The sequence below is a fragment of the Takifugu flavidus genome, chromosome 2 (genome assembly GCF_003711565.1).
Source record: "Takifugu flavidus isolate HTHZ2018 chromosome 2, ASM371156v2, whole genome shotgun sequence".
Taxonomy (NCBI): domain Eukaryota; kingdom Metazoa; phylum Chordata; class Actinopteri; order Tetraodontiformes; family Tetraodontidae; genus Takifugu; species Takifugu flavidus.
This window is the reverse complement of record NC_079521.1, coordinates 638,335-665,666: the sequence shown is the minus strand read 5'-3', so window position 1 is coordinate 665,666 and position 27,332 is coordinate 638,335. Positions and strand designations below refer to the sequence as shown.

The 27,332-nt window shown below is 52.9% G+C and overlaps 3 protein-coding genes across 8 annotated transcripts; 1 reads left to right on the top strand and 2 right to left on the bottom strand.

Annotated features, from left to right (window-relative positions):
- Positions 1 to 2,631: 2,631 nt before the first annotated feature.
- LOC130521505 (intestinal mucin-like protein) lies at positions 2,632 to 8,623 on the top strand (the record flags this gene model as incomplete). The annotated part of the gene is made up of 19 exons (XM_057025105.1): positions 2,632 to 3,025; positions 3,488 to 3,687; positions 3,888 to 4,059; positions 4,207 to 4,439; positions 4,510 to 4,693; positions 4,842 to 5,037; positions 5,174 to 5,346; positions 5,431 to 5,500; positions 5,577 to 5,695; positions 6,075 to 6,106; positions 6,193 to 6,361; positions 6,460 to 6,555; positions 6,681 to 6,721; positions 6,896 to 7,153; positions 7,548 to 7,646; positions 7,727 to 7,855; positions 7,935 to 7,974; positions 8,051 to 8,171; positions 8,267 to 8,623. Coding segments are annotated over 19 exons (2,928 nt in total), but the record flags the coding sequence as incomplete, so codon positions are not given.
- Positions 8,624 to 8,759: 136 nt separating this feature from the next.
- tollip (toll interacting protein) lies at positions 8,760 to 11,455 on the bottom strand. Its single transcript, XM_057025106.1, has 6 exons — positions 11,287 to 11,455; positions 10,732 to 10,881; positions 10,386 to 10,568; positions 10,153 to 10,305; positions 9,791 to 9,875; positions 8,760 to 9,711 (listed from the first exon to the last, which is right to left on the bottom strand). Exons 1-6 carry the CDS (start codon positions 11,317 to 11,319, stop codon positions 9,488 to 9,490), a joined length of 828 nt encoding a protein of 275 aa, XP_056881086.1. The 5' UTR covers positions 11,320 to 11,455; the 3' UTR covers positions 8,760 to 9,487.
- An 888-nt stretch (positions 11,456 to 12,343) lies between these two features.
- Positions 12,344 to 27,050, bottom strand: celf1 (cugbp, Elav-like family member 1). 6 transcript variants are annotated; one of them, XM_057012772.1, is made up of 15 exons: positions 23,689 to 24,482; positions 22,299 to 22,486; positions 22,095 to 22,177; positions 21,694 to 21,742; positions 21,376 to 21,510; positions 21,220 to 21,299; positions 20,982 to 21,143; positions 20,807 to 20,876; positions 20,604 to 20,720; positions 20,413 to 20,526; positions 20,120 to 20,308; positions 19,932 to 19,952; positions 19,442 to 19,585; positions 15,602 to 15,774; positions 12,344 to 13,011 (listed from the first exon to the last, which is right to left on the bottom strand). In XM_057012772.1, the coding sequence occupies exons 1-14, from the start codon at positions 23,757 to 23,759 to the stop codon at positions 15,647 to 15,649; spliced, it is 1,551 nt and encodes a 516-aa protein (XP_056868752.1). In that variant the 5' UTR covers positions 23,760 to 24,482; the 3' UTR covers positions 12,344 to 13,011; positions 15,602 to 15,646. The 6 variants fall into 6 exon arrangements, with proteins under 6 accessions (XP_056868752.1, XP_056868782.1, XP_056868756.1 ...); XM_057012802.1 differs by lacking the exon at positions 23,689 to 24,482 and adding an exon at positions 26,847 to 27,050 and having other exon boundaries at positions 12,344 to 15,774; XM_057012776.1 differs by having other exon boundaries at positions 12,344 to 15,774; positions 21,376 to 21,507; positions 23,689 to 24,490.
- Positions 27,051 to 27,332: the final 282 nt, after the last annotated feature.

Below are 27,332 nucleotides of genomic sequence, written 5' to 3'. Positions count from 1 at the left end.
AAGTCCAGAAACAACAGTTGTTACATCCACACCATCTGTTGTCACCACAACCGTAAAAGCTACAGGATCAACAACGCAGGGAACCACAACCCAGCCTGGACAGACCACAGCTTCAAAAGAAACAACTGTAAGCACTAAGACAACACCAGGAACACAAGTCACCACTGGGCCAGTTACTGCCTCTACAACTGCTGTTGTTGAAACCACCACCACAGTTGGAAGTGGCACAACCGCAAGTCCAGAAACAACAGTTGTTACATCCACACCATCTGTTGTCACCACAACCGTAAAAGCTACAGAACAACAACGCAGGGAACCACAACCCAGCCTGGACAGACCACAGCTTCAAAAGAAACAACTGTAAGCACTAAGACAACACCAGGAACACAAGTCACCACTGGGCCAGTTACTGCCTCTACAACTGCTGTTGTTGAAACCACCACCACAGTTGGAAGTGGCACAACCGCAAGTCCAGAAACAACAGTTGTTACATCCACACCATCTGTTGTCACCACAACCGTAAAAGCTACAGGATCAACAACGCAGGGACCCACAACCCAGCCTGGACAGACCACAGCTTCAAAAGAAACAACTGTAAGCACTAAGACAACACCAGGAACACAAGTCACCACTGGGCCAGTTACTGCCTCTACAACTGCTGTTGTTGAAACCACCACCACAGTTGGAAGTGGCACAACCGCAAGTCCAGAAACAACAGTTGTTACATCCACACCATCTGTTGTCACCACAACCGTAAAAGCTACAGGAACAACAACGCAGGGAACCACAACCCAGCCTGGACAGACCACAGCTTCAAAAGAAACAACTGTAAGCACTAAGACAACACCAGGAACACAAGTCACCACTGGGCCAAATACTGCCTCTACAACTGCTGTTGTTGAAACCACCACCACAGTTGGAAGTGGCACAACCGCAAGTCCAGAAACTACAGTTGTTACATCCACACCATCTGTTGTCACCACAACCGTAAAAGCTACAGGATCAACAACGCAGGGAACCACAACCCAGCCTGGACAGACCACAGCTTCAAAAGAAACAACTGTAAGCACTAAGACAACACCAGGAACACAAGTCACCACTGGGCCAGTTACTGCCTCTACAACTGCTGTTGTTGAAACCACCACCACAGTTGGAAGTGGTACAACCGCAAGTCCAGAAACAACAGTTGTTACATCCACACCATCTGTTGTCACCACAACCGTAAAAGCTACAGGATCAACAACACAGGGACCCACAACCCAGCCTGGACAGACCACAGCTTCAAAAGAAACAACTGTAAGCACTAAGACAACACCAGGAACACAAGTCACCACTGGGCCAGTTACTGCCTCTACAACTGCTGTTGTTGAAACCACCACCACAGTTGGAAGTGGCACAACCGCAAGTCCAGAAACAACAGTTGTTACATCCACACCATCTGTTGTCACCACGACCGTAAAAGCTACAGGATCAACAACGCAGGGAACCACAACCCAGCCTGGACAGACCACAGCTTCAAAAGAAACAACTGTAAGCACCAAGACAACACCAGGAACACAAGTCACCACTGGGCCAGTTACTGCCTCTACAACTGCTGTTGTTGAAACCACCACCACAGTTGGAAGTGGCACAACCGCAAGTCCAGAAACTACAGTTGTTACATCCACACCATCTGTTGTCACCACAACCGTAAAAGCTACAGGATCAACAACGCAGGGAACCACAACCCAGCCTGGACAGACCACAGCTTCAAAAGAAACAACTGTAAGCACTAAGACAACACCAGGAACACAAGTCACCACTGGGCCAGTTACTGCCTCTACAACTGCTGTTGTTGAAACCACCACCACAGTTGGAAGTGGCACAACCGCAAGTCCAGAAACAACAGTTGTTACATCCACACCATCTGTTGTCACCACAACCGTAAAAGCTACAGGATCAACAACGCAGGGAACCACAACCCAGCCTGGACAGACCACAGCTTCAAAAGAAACAACTGTAAGCACTAAGACAACACCAGGAACACAAGTCACCACTGGGCCAGTTACTGCCTCTACAACTGCTGTTGTTGAAACCACCACCACAGTTGGAAGTGGCACAACCGCAAGTCCAGAAACAACAGTTGTTACATCCACACCATCTGTTGTCACCACAACCGTAAAAGCTACAGGAACAACAACGCAGGGACCCACAACCCAGCCTGGACAGACCACAGCTTCAAAAGAAACAACTGTAAGCACTAAGACAACACCAGGAACACAAGTCACCACTGGGCCAGTTACTGCCTCTACAACTGCTGTTGTTGAAACCACCACCACAGTTGGAAGTGGCACAACCGCAAGTCCAGAAACAACAGTTGTTACATCCACACCATCTGTTGTCACCACAACCGTAAAAGCTACAGGATCAACAACACAGGGACCCACAACCCAGCCTGGACAGACCACAGCTTCAAAAGAAACAACTGTAAGCACTAAGACAACACCAGGAACACAAGTCACCACTGGGCCAGTTACTGCCTCTACAACTGCTGTTGTTGAAACCACCACCACAGTTGGAAGTGGCACAACCGCAAGTCCAGAAACAACAGTTGTTACATCCACACCATCTGTTGTCACCACAACCGTAAAAGCTACAGGATCAACAACGCAGGGAACCACAACCCAGCCTGGACAGACCACAGCTTCAAAAGAAACAACTGTAAGCACTAAGACAACACCAGGAACACAAGTCACCACTGGGCCAGAAACAACACTTGTTACAGGGCCGCCAATTCATCCAAGTACAAATCCTGTAGTTGTGAACACCACTATCACAGCTGCTTCCACCCCAACTTTAAAAAGTACAACTGGATTCACATCTATAGGACCGATAACAAAAACACTTCCAGGTACTACAGAACTATCTACAACTGGGCTCTTTTCAACCACAACAGCTCCAACAACGTTTTTTTCCACAACGTCACTTTTAAGTACAACCCAAGGAAAGTGTGTGTGTTCATATAATGGAACTTCCTTTAATCCAGGTAGGTAATTCTTTGCAACCATTACATTGTTCTTATGTTGTGTTTTTGAAATTAACCTTTGAAGTCCTTAAATGTTTTGTTTTTTGTCTAGCTTCCCTATCAAATCAGGACATTTAGCTCAATTCAGCTTGTCTTTATTCACTTTTGAGATAATTGTTTTATTAACCTATATAAGTATTCAGGCCATGTTTTTTATACTTGGCTGCATTTAAATTTGCATTCAATAAATAAAAATGGTCAATTTCAAGGTAAATAAGACACATTTTTGCTGTTTTATATGAATAGGTGTTTGTTTTTAATGAATAGCCACCTGTCACTAAATCCTAATTACTTTTTAATATGTTTATACACAATAAAATAGTTTATGAAAAATATACATTAAAATCAATCCTTTTTTCACATCCAGAATCTTGCATGTGCCGTCGATTAATGTCCTCCACTCAACTGTTGTTCCTCCTCCAGGTGATTTAGTCTACAACGTGACTGACACTTTGGGGTGGTGCTATGTGGCCTATTGCAATGCATCCTGTCAAGTCGAAGTAGATTCCAGTCCATGTGCAACAACGTTGCCTCCCAAAACAACCCCGTTCACAACAGCTTCTACTGTTATTTCTCCAACAACACCCACCCTGGACTGTGTTGATGTGGATCCACCAAGGAAGGTATGATTTTGGGTGTCCTATGAAGCACATGTGTCCCTACGTAATCAACAATTGATCACAACATTTGAACAATTGATCTACATGGCGCAACATTTGCTAACGCTAATCGCTTCAATGCACATGTATTCCACTGGAAGAATTGAAAGGTGAAGAATGTAGGGGAAATTCCCTGGTGACTCTTATTTCTTGACCACATCCAGAACGGCGAGTCATGGAACGTAAACAACTGCACAACGGCTACCTGCATCAATGGCACGGTGATAGAGAAGCCAGCCGTCTGCCCCACCGTACAACCGCTGATCTGTTCCAATGGACGCCCTGCTAACAAGATCTACGACAGCAGTGGATGCTGCTTTCACTACGAATGTCAATGTGCGTTGGGGGTTGGGGGTGCAAAAATGTGACAGCTTTCTCACATTTGAGTGGACGCCGTAGTTATGTCAAACGTTCCGTGTCATAACATGACAACTCAACGACACGACTAAACAAATCTCTCTTCTTTTTTTTTTTTACCTGCAGGTGTATGCAACGTCTGGAACGACAATCACTATCTGACTTTTGATGGACAGTCATATGATTTCAAAAAGAACTGTTCCTACTACTTGGTGAAAGAGATAATTACCAAGTACAACCTGACGGTCACGGTAAAATATGACTGTGATGAGCCAAACAGCTCAACCTGTCCTCGGACCCTGACTGTCAAATACGGATCCAACAAGGTTGTTTTCAGCCAGCTCCAGACTTCCCTCATGGTAGGACTCACAGCTTCATTGCCTCCCTCTCGAATGCCTGGAACCTAATTCTTGTGTCTCTGTCCTTCAGGTCCATGTGAACGACAAGCGCAGGTACCCAGCGTACAGCACTTCGGATCTGCGCCTCACGGGGACAGACATGGTGCTTGAACTGGAGATACCAGAGATCAAAACTGAGGTCATCTACACAGGGAGCTCATTTAGCATTCAACTTCCATTTGACCTCTTCGGTGGGAACACAGAGGGACAGTGTGGTAAGTTTAGACTTGGACATCAGCTCAAAAGCACTTGTGAAACATTGCAGTTCTGAGGGCGACACTGTTCCGTCTGAAATGCGTTGAGCTGAAAGTCCCATCAGCACTCGGCTGCTCTGGCTTCATCTCCGTGACTCTCTTCTTCCAGGAACCTGCGACAACTCCAAGCCAAACGACTGTCGCGCTCCAAATGGCCAAACAGAAGACTGCCTGGACTCTGCCGACAAGTGGGCAGAGACCGATTGTGTTACCTCAGTAGCGCCGACTACTCCAAAACCCCCATTATACACCACCCTGACCAACCCCCCCTGCATTCCTGCCATCTGTAAACTGCTAGTGAGCAGGTGAGAGCAGGCTGTTGATAATGCTAATGCTGGATGCTGTTGGGTGCTGCTGGTGGTGTGGGCTCTGAGGTGCTGTAGGTCGGTAGGTCAGATCATACCGGCCCAGTAACGTACCGACGCTTTGATTCTCTCCTAGTGTGTTTGAACCGTGTCACAAACACGTATCTCCAGACTCGTATCTGCAAACCTGTGAATCTGCCAAGTGCAACAGTGCCAATGACACCTGCTCCAGCCTGGCGGCGTATGCTGTCGCGTGTGCTGAAGCAGGAGTCTGTATTAACTGGAGGAATGAAACCAACGGTCAATGCGGTGAGATAATGCATTTTTATTCTATACGTTGTATAACGGATGTGTGTGTGTGTTTATTTAAAACACTCTTTGTGCGTCTTACAGAGCACCTGTGTCCAAGTGACAAAGTGTACATGGCCTGTGGCTCCACTGTGGAGCCGACATGCAATGAAAGGTAAAATAGTCCAACAGCATCACGCTCGAGTTGTACCACACTCTAAATAACCTTTAGCAACTATCGCTACCAACAGGTACAACGATAAGTTCAATGCTGGCGATAAGTCCACCACCTCCACCAAGGAGGGTTGCTTCTGTTCCAATGGCACCACCTTGTTTAACCCAGTCTACAAGACATGTGTTCCCCACTGTGGTAAGATCAACCGACCATCGCAGACACGTGCAAGTTGATGCCATTAGCATCTACCATCAATAGCACAGTCTACCCTAGCTTAGCTTTCAGCAGAAGCCCCAACTGCACCGCATGTAGCCTGAACAGGCGCTATCTCCGTTTAAAAAGTCAGGTTAGCTTCTTTTCCTTTGAGCTATGTTTGCATCAATAGTTGCTACAAATGTGACGAACCTAGTTGGGAACTAGCTAGCAAGCAGCAACAAACACGCTAAGCTATTTTAAAAACAGAATGTTACGGCCTTGACAACCGCACATGAGATGAGTTATTAAGTTTGTTATGTATTAAAACCTTTAAAAAGCTGAATAGCACATAACAGCTGTTGTCTGTTTACTATCTCAGATTGTGTTGGACCTGACGGGAGTCCCAAGCAGGTCAGAACCGACTCCTGGCACGTGTAGTTACCTCCGTATCCACATCCTGCGCTGTGCGGCTAACAGTTTAGCTCTTCTCCCACCAGCCTGGTGAGACATGGACCGATGGCTGCAGCCAGTGTGAATGTGACAGTAGCTCCATGATGAGCCAGTGTCAGCCAGTCCAGTGCCCCACGGTGCCCACGCCCACCTGCTCTGAACCTGGACAACAGCTGGTCAACAAGACAGATGGCTGCTGCACCAACCAGTCGTGCGGTCAGTAACGGCCGCGCCCCTGCCGACCCTCCCGCCACGGTTAAAACTTACCGACCTTCCCCGGCGATAACGCTCACTCCTCTTTCGGTCCCCAACAGAATGCGACGTAAACCTGTGTCCTGCTCCAGTCCAGTGCGAGCTCGGCTTCCAGGTCAACGTCACCGCGGGCGTCTGCTGCCAGACCTACACGTGTGGTGAGTGCCCCGAGCTCGCCTCTCAGCTCGCCGCCACCTTCCTCCAGAAGAGACTCGTGCTAATGAGACGCGGGTCTGAGGGGTCAGCGTGCAGGACAGTCACATATTTCTTTTCCTCTTTGCAGTTCCTAAAGGTGTTTGTGTCTACAACATGACTGAGTACCAGGTAAACACACACTTCTAGAGGTGGACGTGGGATGTTTACACAGGCCGGAGATCCAGCTTCATGAGCTAATGTTTTGAGCTAACGTTTTCACGCGTAGTTGCTAAAGGATGTGTGTTCAAAGCCGCCAATGTCTGTCAACAAGCCCGAATCTGACCACTGTCCTTGATGCTGCAGCCCGGCTCCAACGTGGTCACGACAGAACCGTCAGAACCACCACTCACCCAGCCGCCAGCAATATCTACGGCGACCACAAATCCGCTAGGAACAACGCAGCTGTCCCTGGCTACAGCAACAGCAGGAGGAGCCGTGACGCAGGAGCCGTTCAGCCCGGGGCCCTGCCAGGAGTGCTACTGTAGCCACGACACCGACCCCGTCACCAAGCTGAACATCATTAAATGCTCCGCCATTGTCTGCAACACCAGCTGCTCAGAGGTGACCTGGGCCACACGAACACACACACGTCTGCAGGTTATAACACAGCAACAATGGGCTTAGAGAAACTGGGGTTTCAGCAGAAACCTTTAGCAAACAGCTACAAAAGAGTAAAAAAAGACACTAAAAATCCATCACAGAAACAAGTGTGAAGAGCCCTTAAAGGCGCTATTTAACCTCCATTTACCCTCTATTTAACCATTTATTTAACCTCCATTTAACCACTTTTTAACCATTTATTTAACCTCCATTTAGCCTCCATTTAACTGCTATTTAACCTCTATTTAATCACTTTCTAACCACTATTTAACCTCCATTTACCTGCATCCATGTTGTGACTTTGTGTCTCTGCCTCCCAAGTCAAACGTTTCTCTCCTCCCGTCCCCGTTGCCAGGGTTACGAATACGAGAGTGAAGCTGACAGTTGCTGTGGCACGTGTGTGCAGAAGAGCTGCATCTTCACCACCCCTGACAACACCACCCACGTTCTCCAGGTCCGCTCCTTCTCTCCTTCCTTGGATCGTGACGGATAACTCGAATGGCTTCAGTCATGTTTGACGGTCCGTTTCCACAGGTGAACGACACCTACGTGCCCCCTGATGACAAGTGTGTGCAGTACACCTGTGAGGACATCAACGGGCAGCTCATCACCAAGGAGACCAAGACCACGTGTCCGCCGTACAACCCTCTGGACTGTGAACCTGTGAGTAGACTTTGAGTGTCCCAGTAGAACCCGTCCCACCTGCTGTCTAACACTGGACCCGTCCCGTCCTGTCCCGCAGGGCACCGAGACCACCGACGAGAACGGCTGCTGCAAGTCCTGTAAGTGAGCCAGGTTTTCACGCGCCGCGTCTGCGTGTGCTGCTGCTGCTAACATCTGCATGCTGCTGTGTTCCAGGCAAGGTGCGGAGCGTCTGCGAGGTCCGCAGCGAGGAGACGGTGATAGAATCCAACGGCTGCAACAGCACGCGACCTTTGAACCTGACCTACTGCGCTGGGCACTGTGGCAGCTCGTCTAGGTGAGCTAGCTAGCTGCTCCTAGCTTTAGCATCTTGGACGTCGCCTCCCCAAGCAGCCGCAGGTGCCCTTTAACCCCGGTTCTCCTGCTCTGCAGATACTCCGCAGCAGCCAACGGGATGATGCACAACTGCGAGTGTTGCCAGGAGACCAGGACCAGTCAGAAGGAGGCGGAGCTTGCCTGTGCCGACGGGTCCAAGGTGAAGCACCTGTACACTGTGGTGGAGGCCTGCCGATGCACCCCTGCAGAGTGTTTGCTGCAAGCCACCCCGAAGACGCAGCGCCGCAGGAGGCGTTGAGCCGTACTCCTAGACACATGCTACTATTTACACAAGCTAGCAGTCTGTAGCGTCTGTAGCTTAACTGTAGATTAACTCACATGTCAACCTTTCTTATTGTACAAATCAGGATTTCTGGGGTGATAATTATTAAAGCTGGATTTCTGCAACATCAACCTGTGCCGTCCTTTTCTGCCCCCCCCCCCCGACCGTGTGGGTCACATGACCCGTTCACGGCTCCTGCTGCAAGAGTTGAACTGCAGGGAAGTTTTAATAGGAAATAATGTTCAAATGATTGATAATGGCTGCCAATAATGCTTAAAACCAAAGTGTCTGGGCTTTATAAGTGCTGGAGCAATCAACAGGCAATAAAAATACACGCAACACAAAGAAAAGAAGCCGGAAGGTGGGACAATAGCACATCTCTTTGGTAGACACCTTCAACAGCTTGTGCAGGCAGAGGGCAGGTCAGGGAGGCCGGGACGTGGGGCTCCAGAGCTGCCCCAGCCCCAGCCCCAGCCGAGCCTCTGGGGCGTCAGAACCAGGCGACACCAGCGTCCCCTGACCCGCCCCAGCCGGGCGCCACTCACACACGACCTGGAGTCGTCATCCTCAGCAGCTGGAGGCGACCGAACCACGATCTGTCCGTTCCCAACTCTCATTACAACATCGATTCGGACAGATATCATTTAATAATTTAGAAGAATTTCATCTGGAAGTGCAACGAACAAAGAACAGCTGGTCTGGAAGCGGCGTGAGTTATGCTGCACAGGTGGTCCACACCTCTAACATCTGGAATGGATCCGACGGGTGTGCGAGTAGCTGAAAATGGGGGGGGGGCAAAATTTAGAAGCTCCTCGGGCCATAAAACCAGTCCTGCTTCCAAAGCCACACACACCTTTAGCATTTAGCATTCGTGGTAGAAGTGATTGGTCCAGCGTGACATCAAGACTGGAGACACGACTGCATGGGGGGGGGCTCTACAGGAAGGGCGTCTGTCAGCGCATGAGGACGCGTGCACGTGTTGCTGGGCCGCGCGGTTAGAGCTCCTCGGCCATCTGCAGCAGCGAGTTGATGGCGGCGTCCTTGTTCCCCCGCTGGGCGTCCAGCACCGTGCGCACCACCTCCTGATCCAGGTTGGGGAACATGTCCTGCAGAGCTTTCAGGTCCTCCTCGCTGCACACCGTCTCCTGGCCACCAGCAGGGGGCATGGTGGCCGGCATGGGCATGGGCACCATGCCCTGGTTATAGACGGCAGGAACTCCTGGGGGGGGGGGGGGAATAACGATTGATTGATCAGCGTAACCGACATGAGACAGCAGAGGAGAAGGAAGAAACCTGACCTGAAATGGGCACATATCCAACGCCCTGCTGGTACACAGAAGGCATCAGGACGACTGGCTGGGTCATGAGACCTGCTGGTAAGGACTGGACGGGGACGGGGGAGGGGACGGGGATGGGGAGGGGGACAGGGAGGGGGACAGGGACGGGGACGGGGACAGGAACAGGGTCAACAGTCACATCATTACACACATGAAAGGGCGATGTTACAAGCCTATAACAGCAGAATAAGCACGTCCAGCCTCACGCCGGTGCTGGTTCCACTCAGGGTCCATATGAGCAGATCTCCTGCTCTGAGCTGGTACCAAAGATCCGACTACTCTTGGTAACCGCCTCTGGTACCAGTACATGTTGTGGTACTCACAGCGAAGGACATCACCAGGTTGATCATGCCCTCCTTGTCGTCGCCCTGCCTCCCGCTGAGGCTGAACCACTCGTCCACCACCGTGCCCTCTCTCAGGCTCTCGGGGATGGTGACGTGGGTCCAGGCTATCCTGTCGTCCATGGAGAACGCCCTCTGAAAACGCACGTGGAAACAACCGGGTCAACGACTGCAGAACCGAACCCGTCCGTGACTGTGGCCTCCGAGCTTCTCACCTCATCAAAGATCTCCAGGTAGAAGGAGTCCACTCCAGGGGGAACTGTGCACTGGATCACCTTGTTCCAGCGGGGGTTCTTGGCGCCGTTGTGAGCGGTCGGGGTCTCATAGACAGCATAGCCAAGTCTGATCCGACAGTACGGATCCATTCGGGTCATTCCATAATTCTTGGCCAGCTTTGCCTTTGCAGAAGAAAGAAAAGTTAAATGTTCAGAACAATCAGGTTGGTCTTGAAGGATCCTCCGAGACACAAAAGGTCCATTTGGGTCGACCACTCTGGGGGGGGGCACACCAGGTACTGACTGCTGTTCTGCCCTTGCATCCCATTTGGCACAAAGTCTTTACCTGGACCACCGTGATGCTAAGTCGTCCCACAGTTCCCAGCGAGCCTCCGTACTGGAGCTGCCGGGCCGCCTGCGCGTCCATGTGCACCTGCTGCTGCTGCTGGGTGGGGGTGATCCGCAGGAAGTCCTGGGGCAGTTCCCCAATATACACCTAAACGGTCCCACACAGATCCGCTTAGTTCAGCCATCAAATCACCTTTTATTTAGTGTTTCGCCGCCTAGTTTGTACGTGGTTTTTGGATTGTTCTGTATCTGTGACTCACTAACTCACGTAAACATTGACATAATTCGAATTATTGTCGATGTGATCGCCTGGATGTTAATGTCATGAACACGAACACACAGGAGACACAATCTTTAGCCAAATGCTACATTTGACCATCTTCAGCTGTTGTTTTAAAGGCTTTTATTAATATGGTACGTGCTGTTTTCATGAGGAAGTTACAGAGGAGTAGCTTAGCCATTAGCCATTAGCCTCCTGAGCTAGCAGGCTGCCGCCGCTGCCAGCGCAGCTCAGCCGCCCTCACGGTGGATGTTTCAGGCACAAACGCCCTACCTGCCCCCGCTGGGTGCTGATGGTGGTCGCCATGGTGCTCTTTCTGCTGGAGGCTTCGTTAATTCAGGGCGCTTGACCAAATTCACCGTTTGACGATCTACGACCCGGCGGATAATCGCGAGATTACAGCTGACCCGGAAGTGATCCTCGCCGATGACGTATGCGGAAGTTTGCCAAACAACAACAACAACAACGAATAATTCTAATAATAGAGCCAAACAGCTATTTTCTTCACATATTGTGCCTAATTGGAGCCATTCCATGAGTTTGTCTGTATTCAGGGAAATTTTAGCTTTCAGAAACTGACCAATAAATCATTGTGAGTTACTTCACAAGCATCTGAATAATCAGAATAATTAAATAATCTCCAGATAACACAAACACAAATAGCTGCTGATGTATGTAACGTGTGGAATGTGGAAACAGTTTTTTTTGTTTTTGTTCTTTAATTTGGGACATAGAATTACAAAGTTCCACAGTCCAGACTGTAAAGTTTTATTTAAAGTTCATATCCATTAAGAGAAAACATCTTCTAGGATGCACAAAATAAAGATTTAATTCCCTTGTTACATTTAAGCAATTTTGTTCTCTTCAAAGAAGCCTCCGCACATCCATGACTACACTTCTTTTAATATGATACTATGAGTTAGCATTTATAAATAAACTTCACAAGATCGATAAAGAAAAAATGTATTTAGAGAATCAGCTGTGTAACATCTTGCTGTCACAAAGGGGCAGATCAAAGGTCTGACGTGACGTTTGGTGGCTGTTTGACCGGCGCTACGCTCCAATATCAGAACTGAGGTCAACGTTCCTCTGAAGAAAATGAGATTAGACTGAGATTCCAAATATCACCTGCAGCATCACGATCATCGTGAGCCGAGACATCTGTCATCTGAGTTTAAACTCATTTTCTTCAGGACTCCCGACATGCTCATCTAACGGAGTCACCACTGTTCATGTCTGCGTGTTGCGTCACACAAATGCATCCCATACGGCTGAAGGATGTTTGTCCCACAAGCAAAGTCTGGCACTTAGACCAAGAAAAACAAGAAGATTCTGATTGTGCAAAATATTTGGCACCATTTTATTCAGCGTTTTTAACATAACACAAACTAGATCACATTTTTGCCAGAATTGTCAGTGCAGAGAATAAAAAAAACATGCATACTAAATATACTTGAACAGGTGTCTGTGCCCGATTCTCCACACACAACCAAAGAGCCGAGAAGGTCCCGTGCCGGTGGTGGGCAGCCAAGAGGATTTAAAAAACAAACGCATTTTTACACAGAACGGTTGCGTCTAATAGACGCAGCTCCCCTCGTTATGATGAACCCCGTTAACAAGAGCCAAGAACTGCTGTCCAACAACAGGATGCAGAGACAAAAACACACACAGACACACACTAAAAACGGAGGATGGGGCACTGGGAGGACTGCTGCATGAGGAGACAATCCAGAAAGGAGGTGGGGAGCTGGCTGGGATCAAAAGGAACTCCGTAGTGGTTCCGTGTGCTCTAGAAAAATAGACTTCTGTTTATTTGGACTAAGAGGTGGAACTTTAAAACACTGTCAGTGGCGCCACAGGTGACATGGAGAAACAAAATCCTAGTATTCAATGTCAAACACAAGGTCAGAGGTGAATTTGGAAGCACCAGAGAAGCGCAGGGGAGGACCGGACGATGAACTTTGACGCATCGACATGCTAGGGCAAACGGGAAGAGATCTAGAAAACAAAGATAAAAGAAAAATACGACAGGAAGACAAACCCAGGTTAAACAACGATGGAACACAGACAGAAGAGAGAAAAGAGGACAAGAATGGTCATGGGCGTGTGGGGGTGCGACTGTGGCCTAAAGACTCGGGGACGTGAGGCCAAGCCAGGACCAGCGGGGGACGACGGCAGAGACCTTCCGCCTCATACGGGAACGGCTCTTTCTAACGGACTTTGCTAAAGGTTTACCCACAAATCAGCTGTTTTAGACCGACTCACCCGTCTCAGTTAAACCAGAAGATCAAGAGTGCGTCAGCAGGGTTAAGCTGCTCGCTCCAGTGTTTCAGGGCTCCTGCTTTAATACCAGAAAATGCAGCTGTGCTAAACGTGAACGACGTGTCCGCGTGACGGATCCAACAGCTGCGTCTTAAGGTTTTCTGGGTAAAGAGGAATGAAAATGGGCTGAATCCAACAACATTTGTGCAGGAAAAGAGAACAAGTGATGACAGGATTACAGAAACCCGTTCTGGGTCTTCCCACCCCAGTATTCTCCGAGGAGAGTGAAACCTCCCCTAAAGACGAGCAGCTTTGATCAAAGATCCCCATCAGCAACAGCTGAGCCACTTCAACGAGCCGCTTTCAACCTCATGTCTCACTAATGCAGGTTGCTGCATTTACACACGTCAATGTTCTCATCAGAGACTAAACCAGCTGTAACACTCGAACCGCTGTGAACAGCAACATTTCTAATCCTGCAGTCACACAACCACAAAATCCAACTGCGCTGACGACATAGTCCCTGATACATCATTAGGATTTCCGTGCAAACACAAGAAGAGCGGCGCAGGACACAGCAAGACACCTCCAGCATCACTTCACCTGGATGGGACATCCTTTGAAAACAGCAAATCACTCAATCCCCAACAGAGATCTGCTCATCGTAGAACACGAACGCCAGAAACGCACGCTGGTGAACGGGAGGCTGCCACGGGGACATGTCAAAAAGGTGGTGGTTAAGAAAAATAAGGTGATTTATTCAGTTACGGGCGAGTGTGACGGGGGTTTTTGGTGCTGGAGCAGCAAGGATGCATCCTGCACACGCAGACAAGCACAAGTAAGGTGACGTGAGGCTGAGACCAGCAGATGGGACAGGGAGAGGACACACAGGATGAGAGGAAATGCAGTTGTTGGACTTGACATTAGTTTTGCAAAATAATTTCAATTCTGATAAATAATTGAGACAATAAATAGTTCCCCGACACACAGGGGAAGTATAAAACCTATATAAAAATAGAAAAGGCATAATAGCTTAAATATACATCTCAACAATTGTCTTGCTCGCTACTTCGTGAAAACATTCTTGTGAATCTAAGCAAAAGGTTTGTCTAGAGAAATTTGGCATCGATATGATTTATCCAATCAAAAAAAGGGCGACACTGTACGATAGCCCTCTGGAGATTAGCCAGCCAGTAGCTAGCAGGACAGTAGCTGAGCAACGCTGACCTTTTATTCTCTTATAAAAACACCTGGATTCAAAGAAGATGCTAAATTCATAAAATGCATCCATACAAAGTTTTACATCTGCATTAGACACACTCCAAGATCAGAAGAACAAACCTGGGAAGTTAGTTTTTATTGCCACATTTACAAATATTGCTAGCTATAGCTGACAGTTGGTCACCGTGGCAACATCAGCTCAGACCGTCAGAGCGTCAGTGCAGGAGCGTCGCCAAAACATGCTGCGCTGGGTGCAACGACCACATGCACGTGGTTAACCCATGTCCGGATGAAAAATAATAAAAATAATAAGGAAACACATCAAAAGCAATTGACCGCATGCAAATATTCACATGACACAAGCGTCAGTTCCACCTGGTCGTGGAGGGAAGATGAGGCTGTGCACAAACACCCCCCAGATGTCACGTGGAACTGACACGACTACCAGTAAAGCCAGTGAACAGGGGTGGTGGAAGGGTGACGGCCGCTAACCGCTCGGGAACCTTGAGCTCCCTGCTGAGTCTCACAGGTCCCCAACCCCAGAGTGATGCCACACAAACATTATCCGCATGTTTTGGTGAAGCCCCTACATCAATTTAAAGCAATTTCAGGGTGATATCACACAAATACAGATACCCAACACAGTATTAATGAAAACAACACACCCTTTAAATGTGCAAGAAAACCTAGAGTTCTGATTTCTGGCGGCTCCCCTGATGGAGCTCCAGCTGCTCCAGCTGCTGCCTGCTAGGGGCTCAACAGGAGGTCAAACAGATCATCTCTGGCACCCGACTGTCAATTTAGAACAAAGCTCAACAATCAACTCATATGTGTATCATGTACCACAGCAAACCAATAACGTTCCAACTTAAATAGAAATACACCTGCTTCTCTCGTCCGCCAAAGATAAAACAAAGTGCGTTCGCCGTAACAGAAGACAGAAAGAGTCCAAACTAGCGTGGAAAGAAACTAAAATCATTGAGGTTGACGGGTGTCTCTGTGCCTGGACATGTTCCAAAGATCCAGAGCAGCAGCACAGTGGACACCAGCCTGGAACAAACACATCTCTCACCGGACCACTCTTGCTTATTCACACTGAACTTACCAGAACACCACCCTGCCTAACTAAGTCTGCCGGCCCCCGACACCTTCAGTAGGGCTTGCTGTCGTTCTTCGAGCGCTTCAGCTGCACCTTGAGCCTCTTCATCCCGATCTGGAAGCCGTTCATTGACTGGATGGCAGCCTGTGCCGATACCGGGTTATCGTAGCTCACAAAACCTGGAGAAGACACGGAAACTCTGAGGGTGGGAACAGAGGACAACTCCAGGCTGGAATGGATCTTTAAATCTCTTCCATGGATTCCAGCAAATACAGAATGACACACTGCATCAGCGCCTCTGGTGGACGGGAGCGTCCGGGACGACCCCCAGGGGAGCCCCCAGGACGACCCTCAGGGGAGCGCCCAGGCTGACCCCAGGGGAGCGCCCAGGACGACCCTCATTGGAGCACCCAGGCCTCAGGGGAGCGCCCAGGACGACCCTCATTGGAGCACCCAGGCCTCAGGGGAGCGCTCAGGCCGTTCTAGCAGTCTGAGCGAGAGCTCATTTACGACCCGTGTGAGGTCTGGGTCTGCACCAGGGTCTGCACCAGTGTCTGGGTCTGCACCAGGGTCTGGGTCTGCACCAGTGTCTGGGTCTGCACCAGTGTCTGCACCAGGGTCTGGGTCTGCACCAGTGTCTGGGTCTGCACCAGTGTCTCCACCAGTGTCTGGGTCTGCACCAGTGTCTGGGTCTGCACCAGTGTCTGGGTCTGCACCAGGGTCTGCACCAGTGTCTGGGTCTGCACCAGTGTCTGGGTCTGCACCAGTGTCTGGGTCTGCACCAGGGTCTGCACCAGTGTCTGGGTCTGCACCAGTGTCTGCACCAGGGTCTGGGTCTGCACCAGTGTCTGGGTCTGCACCAGTGTCTCCACCAGTGTCTGGGTCTGCACCAGTGTCTGGGTCTGCACCAGTGTCTGGGTCTGCACCAGGGTCTGCACCAGTGTCTGGGTCTGCACCAGTGTCTGGGTCTGCACCAGTGTCTGGGTCTGCACCAGGGTCTGCACCAGTGTCTGGGTCTGCACCAGTGTCTGGGTCTGCACCAGTGTCTGCACCAGTGTCTGGGTCTGCACCAGTGTCTGCACCAGGGTCTGGGTCTGCACCAGTGTCTGCACCAGTGTCTGGGTCTGCACCAGGGTCTGCACCAGGGTCTGCACCAGGGTCTGCACCAGGGTCTGGGTCTGCACCAGGGTCTGCACCAGTGTCTGCACCAGGCTCTGGGTCTGCACCAGTGTCTGGGTCTGCACCAGAGTCTGCACCAGGGTCTGGGTCGGGTCTGCACCAGTGTCAGGGTCTGCACCAGTGTCTGCACCAGTGTCTGCACCAGTGTCTGGGTCTGCACCAGTGTCTGCACCAGTGTCAGGGTCTGCACCAGTGTCTGCACCAGTGTCTGGGTCTGCACCAGTGTCTGGGTCTGCACCAGGGTCTGGGTCTGCACCAGTGTCTGGGTCTGCACCAGTGTCTGGGTCTGCACCAGTGTCTCCACCAGTGTCTGCACCAGAGTCTGGGTCTGCACCAGTGTCTGCACCAGTGTCTGCACCAGGGTCTGGGTCTGCACCAGTGTCTGCACCAGTGTCAGGGTCTGCACCAGTGTCTGCACCAGTGTCTGGGTCTGCACTACGGTCTGCACCAGGGTCTGCACCAGGGTCTGCACCAGTGTCTGGGTCTGCACCAGGGTCTGCACCAGTGTCTGCACCAGTGTCTGGGTCTGCACCAGGGTCTGCACCAGGGTCTGCACCAGTGTCAGGGTCTGCACCAGGGTCTGCACCAGTGTCTGCACCAGTGTCTGGGTCTGCACCAGTGTCTGCACCAGTGTCTGGTCTGCACCAGGGTCTGCACCAGTGTCTGGGTCTGCACCAGGGTCTGCACCAGGGTCTGGGTCTGCACCAGTGTCTGGGTCTGCACCAGTGTCTGGGTCTGCACCAGTGTCTGCACCAGGGTCTGGGTCTGCACCAGTGTCTGGGTCTGCACCAGTGTCTGCACCAGTGTCTGGGTCTGCACCAGTGTCTGGGTCTGCACCAGTGTCTGTGTCTGCACCAGGGTCTGCACCAGTGTCTGGGTCTGCACCAGTGTCTGCACCAGGGTCTGGGTCTGCACCAGTGTCTGGGTCTGCACCAGTGTCTGGGTCTGCACCAGTGTCTGCACCAGTGTCTGGGTCTGCACCAGGGTCTGCACCAGGGTCTGGGTCTGCACCAGGGTCTGCACCAGGGTCTGGGTCTGCACCAGTGTCTGCACCAGTGTCTGGGTCTGCACCAGGGTCTGCACCAGTGTCTGCACCAGTGTCTGGGTCTGCACCAGGGTCTGCACCAGGGTCTGGGTCTGCACCAGGGTCTGCACCAGGGTCTGGGTCTGCACCAGTGTCTGCACCAGTGTCTGGGTCTGCACCAGGGTCTGCACCAGGGTCTGGGTCTGCACCAGTGTCTGCACCAGTGTCTGGGTCTGCACCAGGGTCTGCACCAGGGTCTGGGTCTGCACCAGGGTCTGCACCAGGGTCTGGGTCTGCACCAGTGTCTGCACCAGTGTCTGGGTCTGCACCAGTGTCTGGGTCTGCACCAGTGTCTGCACCAGTGTCTGCACCAGTGTCTGCACCAGGGTCTGCACCAGGGTCTGCACCAGGGTCTGGGTCTGCACCAGGGTCTGCACCAGTGTCTGGGTCTGCACCAGTGTCAGTGTCTGCACCAGTGTCTGGGTCTGCACCAGTGTCTGGGTCTGCACCAGTGTCAGTGTCTGCACCAGTGTCTGGGTCTGCACCAGTGTCTGGGTCTGCACCAGTGTCAGTGTCTGCACCAGTGTCAGGGTCTGCACCAGTGTCAGTGTCTGCACCAGTGTCAGTGTCTGCACCAGTGTCTGCACCAGTGTCTGGGTCTGCACCAGTGTCTGGGTCTGCACCAGTGTCAGTGTCTGCACCAGTGTCAGTGTCTGCACCAGTGTCTGGGTCTGCACCAGTGTCTGGGTCTGCACCAGTGTCAGTGTCTGCACCAGTGTCTGGGTCTGCACCAGTGTCAGGGTCTGCACCAGTGTCTGCACCAGTGTCAGTGTCTGCACCAGTGTCTGGGTCTGCACCAGTGTCAGTGTCTGCACCAGTGTCTGCACCAGTGCCTGGGTCTGCACCAGTGTCAGTGTCTGCACCAGTGTCAGTGTCTGCACCAGTGTCTGCACCAGTGTCTGGGTCTGCACCAGTGTCTGGGTCTGCACCAGTGTCTGGGTCTGCACCAGTGTCTGGGTCTGCACCAGTGTCAGTGTCTGCACCAGTGTCTGGGTCTGCACCAGTGTCAGTGTCTGCACCAGTGTCTGGGTCTGCACCAGTGTCAGTGTCTGCACCAGTGTCAGTGTCTGCACCAGTGTCAGTGTCTGCACCAGTGTCTGCACCAGTGTCTGGGTCTGCACCAGTGTCTGGGTCTGCACCAGTGTCTGGGTCTGCACCAGTGTCTGGGTCTGCACCAGTGTCAGTGTCTGCACCAGTGTCTGGGTCTGCACCAGTGTCAGTGTCTGCACCAGTGTCTGGGTCTGCACCAGTGTCAGTGTCTGCACCAGTGTCAGTGTCTGCACCAGTGTCAGTGTCTGCACCAGTGTCTGCACCAGTGTCTGGGTCTGCACCAGTGTCTGGGTCTGCACCAGTGTCTGGGTCTGCACCAGTGTCTGGGTCTGCACCAGGGTCTGCACCAGTGTCTGGGTCCCAATAAACACACTGAGATTAATCGAGATATTAACCTGGCCTCCAGGGGGCGCAATACAGAAGCGCTCAGAAGAAGCTCCCTGTTCCTACAACTATTTAAATAATTTCTCTCTACAGGAATTAATGGCAACTTTTCTCAGGGAAAATCCATCCCATAGTTTACCAAAACTCACCAAAGCACTTGCTGAGATTTGTCTGCTTGTCAATGAAGACTTTAGCAGAGATGACGTTTCCAAAGGGCATGAACATCTGCAGCAGGTCCTGGTCTCCAAACTCCTGGGGGAGGTGGTAGATGAACAAGTTGGCACCTTCGGGACCTGCAAACAAGACTCCATCAATGACTGAGCCTTTCACATGATGGACGCCATTTAACGCGTTCTGCCTGTCCTGTGGCCAAATCAGGGGGCAGAGAAGGCTACTGGATCCACTGGTTTCACTGGTTTTGCTCTGCATTCACAGCTGATGATGGCATCAAAGTGTCAGCAGGGGAACGTGTGGTTCCAGGCAACTTTTCCCGGTGCAACATGCAGTTTTGTTTTCAACTAACGGCCTCTTCCAACAGGGGATTCACGAACAGGACCTGGTCCATAAAAGGTTCTCCGTTATGGACCTGGGCCCGTTCGCAGGTGAGGCTGAGAGCAGAGAGAAGGTGAGGAGTCTTACCAGTACTGCGAGCGTCACTGGCTGGGGCAGCAGATTTAAAACAAGACACAATCCTTAGCATAAAACGAGACCAAGACATCCAGAGAACATTCATGAGCTGAACTCGCATCCACCTAGCTAGACAACATGCAAATGCTGCGGCGCGTGCACGCCCCCATTAACTGGCCCGGTAATCAGAGCCCACTGACCCTCTTTCTGGCTGCCGGCGGCTGAGATGCTCTGCTGGGACAGCAGGCTCTGGTTGTACAGGTTGGGCAGAGCGGCAGCAGCAGCATACTGCTGGATGCCCGAGTAGGCCTGGCTCAGGGCCTCCATCGTGTTGCCTGACCCGTTTGAAAGGCCCCCAGAACCAAGACTGCCATTCAGCGCCGCCATGCCTGCAAGACAGGATGGAGCCCAGAAGATTAAATGTGTTTTAATATTAGTTAGAATATATTCACGGTGTGTGTGTGTGGCCTGTGGGACCAGAAATGCAACATACTCGCCAGGGAGCCCATGTTGAGTCCAGCACTAGAACCAGCAGCCAGGGACTGCAAGGCCCCCAGGGAGGCCATGGGGTTCACTGAGGAATTGCTGCCAGAGGTTGGAGATGAGCCTGGTCAGAGAACACTTCCATAAACAAAAGTGGCAAACGCAGCTTGGACCCGTTGAGCTGTCCAGGGTGAGAGCTACCTGAGCTGGTGAGTGCACTGAGGGGGCTGCTGGAGGTGGTCATGGAGCCTGTGGCCGAGGCCTGGGTGGCTGTGGCGGCTGCCGCTAACGCTGCCAGGTTCTGCATCGGGTTTAGACCTAGTCACACACACAGCCAATAGCAATGTTGGGATCCTCCATCCGGTTTGAGCAGCAGCATGACTGAGGAATGTGTGTGTGGGCACCTGAAACAGGGTGCAGGTTGTTCAGCGCGTTCCCAGAGGAGGCCGAGTGCTGCAGCAACTGTAGGTAGAGCTAACACACGCACACGCACACACACACACACACCCTGTTGGAGTGGCGGCCACGTGCAAAGCGGTGACACTGATCTGTGGGAGGCTGAGGCCTCCGGGGGCTCACCGCCAGGTACTGGGGGCCCAGGCTGTTGAGGCCGGTCAGGTTTCCCCAGATGGAAGCGGCGCTGAGCTGCTGCATCTGCTGCTGCAGCTGCTGCACCATGCGCTTCTGCTCCTTGTCCTTCTGAGTGTCCGCGAACTTCACCACGATGGGCGAGGAGCATCCCTGAACACAGACACATCCTGGTTAGGCCCGCTCTGTTGAGCCTGATCCAGAACGGGTGGCTCAGGCTGGGCTCTACCTCCATGGTCTGGGACTGGTGCATGGACTTGATGGCCGACTGGGCCATCTGGCGAGCGGTGAAGGTCACAAACGCGCAACCTGGAAGGAAGAGACAAGGTCATGAGCAGCTGGAGGGTCCCCGCGCCGCGCGCGTGCCGGGCCGTGCGCTACCCACCGCGGCTGAGTCCGTCCGGGCCTCGAAGTATCCGGCACTCCTCTATCTGCCCGTACGGTGAGAACATAAGTCGGATGTCGTTCTCATTACATTTCTTAGAGATCATTCCAATAAACAGCTTCCTGTCTTCCACTGCTGTATTAAACACAACGCAACATCAAACTCCGCCGCTCTCAGCTCACAGTCACATTCAACGTGCACGTTTCCGGGGGTTAGCTCCGCGGCAACACAACTCCGCCGACTACCGGTCGACGCCGGCTCCTTAACCACCAACCATCCGCCCAAAGGTCACCCGAGGGGATCAGAGACTCGTCTTACCGTTGTTTTTCTCGCTGTCCGCCGGCTTCATCTGGATCGGGTGGTGCATCTGTAAGGAGCAGCACAGGCAGGACGCCTGATTAGGTGCAGTGGCATATACAGCACCACACGGGTGGTGCGTTCAAGTGTCAGCACCACACGGGTGGTGCGTTCAAGGGTCAGCACCACACGGGTGGTGCGTTCGAGTGATGGGTGGTGCGTTCAAGTGTCAGCACCACGCGGGTGGTGCGTTCAAGTGTCAGCACCACACGGGTGGAGCGTTCAAGTGTTCGTGTTTTCGTGGGAGCGTTCGGCCTGCTGGGGGGGTCGTGATGAGCAGACGCTGCTGCTGGGCCCCCCAGGCCGACGCCGCTGAAGCTGCACCTGCAGGACTGAGGAGAAGGAGGCAGAGCCCCACCTACCCCGGGGAGAATCTTCATGTTGTGGAGAGCGTTCTGGGCCTCCAGGGCTGACTTGCGACTGTAGTAGGTCACGAAACAGCAACCTAGCACACGAGGAGGAGAGCTGGGATCAATGTGGCGCCTGTGGTTCTGGGATGGAGCCCATGGAAGGTCAGAGTCTTCTCCGGAATGGTCCGGATCCTTTCAGGGGCATCAGAAACTGACCTTTGCTTTGTGGCGGGTTCTGGCTGCGATCTCTCAAAACATTGATCTCGTACACGACCCCATAGGGCTCGAAAAGCTCGCGGAGCTGCTCCTCGGACCAGGACCGGGGGATCTGCCCCACAAACATCTTAATGGCATCCACATCCGGTTGGTCGGGGTGGTCCAAAGACCCGTTCATCTTCTTTCCCCTGAAATCACACAACGGGGGGTCAGTTCTCTGGAACGACGGACAGACCGGGACGAGCTCACGGGGTTGTGAGTGCGAAAACCGCCCAGCCAGGGTGAAGACGCCCCTATTTATGGGCCATAAATGAAGCCTAGCATAACGCATCGTGTACATTAGTGCACATTAATGCCCAGCGTGCACAGTGATGGGTTTATGTTGATCATCTAGTCTCCTGGGAAGCCTAAATCAAAGTTCTGATCATCACCAGGACCGTTCACGTGGACGCTCTTCTTCAAAAGAAGTGAAGAACCAGCGCTCATAATGAAAGAGGAACCTGAACTTTACAGCGGCAGGACGTCTACACACTCAAACGGGATCTAAGCTTTTCTCTGCTTTGTCTTATTTGCAGAAGAAGCAGATGTTCTTGTCCTACTGGGCCAGCGACCCAGACCCAGACCCAGGCCCAGACCCAGACCCAGGCCCAGACCCAGACCCAGACCCAGACCCAGGCCCAGACCCAGACCCAGACCCAGACCCAGACCCACGGACCAAACAAGGTAACAGCGTAACACAATCCAGGCACATGAGAGAATCCCCTGAATAAGGGCTAATCAGGCCCAACACCACACACTGCTAACGCGTTGCTGTAAGCTAGGCTTCTCCAGCTGTCAGACACCGGTTGCTATGACAACGGCAGGGCATCGCTGCAGGGGCGAACGAGGAGGGAGAGCCAACAGAGACGCGCTTGCCAAGCATGAAAGTTCCCGAGGCTCTTTTCTCTGATCGTCAGTTTCCCCCTTCATTAACACGGGCGTCGGTTCTGGAGCTTCACGGAGGAGAAGCAGGTCGATGCACAGGTGAAACACAGGTGAAACACAGGTGAATCACAGGTGAATCACAGGTGAAACACAGGTGAATCACAGGTGAATCACAGGTGAATCACAGGTGAAACACAGGCGAAACACAGGCGAAACACAGGCGAAACACAGGCGAAACACAGGTGAATCACAGGTGAAACACAGGTGAAACACAGGTGAAACACAGGTGAAACACAGGTGAAACACAGGTGAATCACAGGTGAAACACAGGTGAAACACAGGTGAAACACAGGTGAATCACAGGTGAATCACAGGTGAAACACAGGTGAAACACAACCCAACCCAACTAGGGCGTTTGGGGACCGGAGCGGAGCGGAGAGAGTGGGAGGAGAGACGAGTTACTCACACGGGACTAGAATTCAGGGAGCAATGGTCCACCATCATCTCAGGAAGGAAATCCAGCTTAAAAGAAGCCATTTTCACTAAACTGTCCTTATTTTCCGTCAGGATAACGAGGTTAACTGGTGATCAGGGGGCGGCAGGAAACTCCAGGGTGGGAACCTCTACAGTCCTGGGAAAAACAAGGCACCGACAGAAGACGACCAGAACCTGCGAGAAGCTGACCCACACGGGAACCCCCATCCACCGGGGGAGCGAGGTCTGGCGGAGGAGGGAGGTGCTGCTGGGGAGGCGAGCGGAGCACGAGTGACAGACGCAACGCCACGGGTCGTCAGGCCTCCCAGGTTCTGGGGCGAGGACGAACGCTGGCGTGGAGGCGACAGAGACAGAGCGCTGAGGGATGAGCGGGGACACAGAGCGGCGGCAGGTCGCGCTCCCACAATCAAAGTGCTGATGGCCCAGGGCTTTTGTGCAGGTTCCACCAGGCCAGCAGATCTGCTGCAGCGTCAGACAAACAGGGTGTCAGATTGATGGCGATAAGGCCCAGTGGGCCGGGGGGGTGAAAGGGGGGCTGAATGAGCGCCCTGGCCAGGGGCTAATCCCCGGACTAGCCACACCCGGGACAACAATTGGGTTCCGGCCCGAGGGGGGCTGTGTTCCCCCTGTTGTCCTGTGACCTGCCCCATTTGTTTTGTATTTGTGTGTGAAGCCAGTGTGGAATAACAGGATCTGGCCTTTGTGGCCCTCCAGAGGGCTCACGCAGCCCCATTGTCAGGGACGTGGGCGGCCATTGGTGGGAGAGCGGCGAGCATCCTCACGGTGGCGAGCATCCTCCACGGTGGCGAGCATCCTCACGGTGGCGAGCTTCCTCCACGGTGGCGAGCATCCTCCACGGTGGCGAGCATCCTCCACGGCGGCGAGCATCCTCCACGGCGGTGTGCATCCTCCACGGCGGCGAGCATCCTCCACGGCGGCGAGCATCCTCCACGGCGGCGTGCATCCTCACGGCGGCGAGCATCCTCCACGGCGGCGAGCATCCTCCACGGCGGCGAGCATCCTCCACGGCGGCGTGCATCCTCACGGCGGCGAGCATCCTCCACGGCGGCGAGCATCCTCCACGGCGGCGAGCATCCTCCACGGCGGCGAGCATCCTCCACGGCGGCGAGCATCCTCCACGGCGGCGAGCTTCCTCCACGGCGGCGAGCATCCTCCACGGCGGCGAGCATCCTCCACGGCGGCGAGCATCCTCCACGGCGGCGAGCTTCCTCCACGGCGGCGAGCTTCCTCCACGGTGGCGAGGATCCACGCGCGGCGCCGGATCACTGTGATCCAGGCGGTGGGAAAAGGGCACATTTAGGGCGCGGTCCTGGGGAAGCAGCCCTCTAGGGGGGCAGAGCGTCCCAGCGGCTGCTGCAACCCTCCAGAGGGGGCAGACCAGGCGTGCGTGAAGGTCAAAGGTCAAAGGTCGTCAGGTCGGACCTGCCGTGGCCCCTCAGACGTGGCCCCTCAGACGGCCCCTCTACGGGCCCCTCAGACGTGGCCCCTCTACGGGCCCCTCTACGGGCCCCTCTACGGCCCCTCTACGGGCCCCTCAGACGGCCCCTCTACGGGCCCTGGCTGGATGGGAGGACCCGAACGCGGTGACGTGAACAACCAGGCAGAACGCAGCAGGTTCATGGTGCTGATGACGTGTCTTTGCTAGCATGTGTTCAGGCTATTTCCTGTCTCTCTCTCTGCCTGCCTGTCTCTCTCTCTCTCTCTGCCTGCCTCTCTGCCTGCCTGCCTGTCTCTCTCTCTCTCTCTGCCTGTCTCTCTCTCTCTCTCTGCCTGCCTGTCTCTCTCTCTCTCTGCCTGCCTGTCTCTCTCTCTGCCTGCCTGTCTCTCTCTCTGTCTGCCTGTCTCTCTCTCTGCCTGCCTGTCTCTCTCTCTGTCTGCCTCTCTCTCTCTGCCTGTCTGTCTCTCTCTCTGCCTGTCTCTCTCTCTCTGCCTGTCTCTCTCTCTCTGCCTGTCTCTCTCTCTCTCTCTCTCTGCCTGTCTCTCTCTCTGCCTGTCTCTCTCTCTCTGCCTGTCTCTCTCTCTCTCTGCCTGCCTCTCTCTCTCTCTCTGCCTGTCTCTCTCTCTGCCTGTCTCTCTCTCTCTGCCTGTCTCTCTCTGTCTTCCTGTCTCTCTCTGTCTTCCTGTCTCTCTCTGCCTGTCTGTCTCTCTCTATGCCTGCCTGTCTCTCTCTCTCTCTGCCTGTCTCTCTCTCTGTGCCTGTCTCTCTTTCTCTGCCTGTCTCTCTCTCTCTGTCTCTCTCTCTCTCTCTCTGCCTGCCTGTCTCTCTCTCTCTGCCTGCCTGTCTCTCTCTCTCTGTCTCTCTCTCTCTCTCTCTGCCTGTCTGTCTCTCTCTCTCTCTCTGTCTGCCTGTCTCTCTCTCTCTCTGCCTGTCTCTCTCTCTGCCTCTCTCTCTCTCTGCCTGTCTCTCTCTCTCTCTGCCTGTCTCTCTCTCTCTGTCTGTCTCTCTCTCTCTCTCTGCTGCCTGTCTCTCTCTCTCTCTCTGCCTGTCTCTCTCTCTCTGCCTGTCTCTCTCTCTCTCTCTGTCTGCCTGTCTCTCTCTCTGTCTGCCTGTGTCTCTCTCTCTCTCTGCCTGTCTCTCTTTCTCTGCCTGTCTCTCTCTCTGCCTGTCTAAGTTATCCACTCGCACCGAATTCTGGGCCATCAGAGCCACATCAACACGCTTTTATTAATAAAGTGACTTATTTCCACTAAATTAAAGGTTTTTCCCTGAAATTGCAGATATGTTGAGCGCTGCTGCTTGTGACGGGACTGCTGGGTCAACTTCCGCGTTCAGCGTGTGCGCGTGCATGCCCACTTCCCATATGTGACGCATATACATTAAACACGGATGGTATATCGGCTCATTTCGACAGCTTTCCCCAGCACAGGTGTCACCCCCCCCTTCCCCCCAAACACGCACCCGAACCCCGCACCACACCGCGTCGTGACGTCACCTCAACGCCCGTTCTCCACAACACCCGCAGCCCCCCGACAGCGTCCGGCAGCGGCTGAAACGAGCCTGCTGGGCGGCCTGCGGGTGTCCGCGGGTGGACGGTGACGGTCCGGGTCCCCGGTGCCGTGGCTCCGGTGCTAGCTAGCAACGGTAGCAACTGCGAACCAACTACTCACCTGGATCCTCGGGCGACTGCGGGTTCGGCTTGTGCTTAGAACAGGTGTCGCCCTACAGTCTCATGTGGTTCACCGAGTGGCTGTGGCAGCAACCGACGGTCACATTGGTGTCTAAATTATGGTCTGGCGCTCCAGAGTTAAGCTAGCAGGAGCGTGTAAAATGGCAGCCCCTCCTCCTGACCGGTACCACTGCCGGGGAGGGAGCATCCGGGTCGGGCGGCGAGGCTCGAACCGCCAACATTTAATTCAATCTCTCCGGAAAACTGACGTTTTATAATCATTTTCACCATCCATCCATCCATCCATCTATCTATCTATCTGTCACATAGTAGGAAGATCACAGGTTAAAGTAATTCATTTACTAAAATTTGGTGAAAGTTAAGTTTCAAACCAACAGACAGGCAGGCAGGCAGGCAGACAGACAGACAGACAGACAGGCAGGCAGGCAGACAGACGGACAGCTATCACACAACCTCCATGATGGAG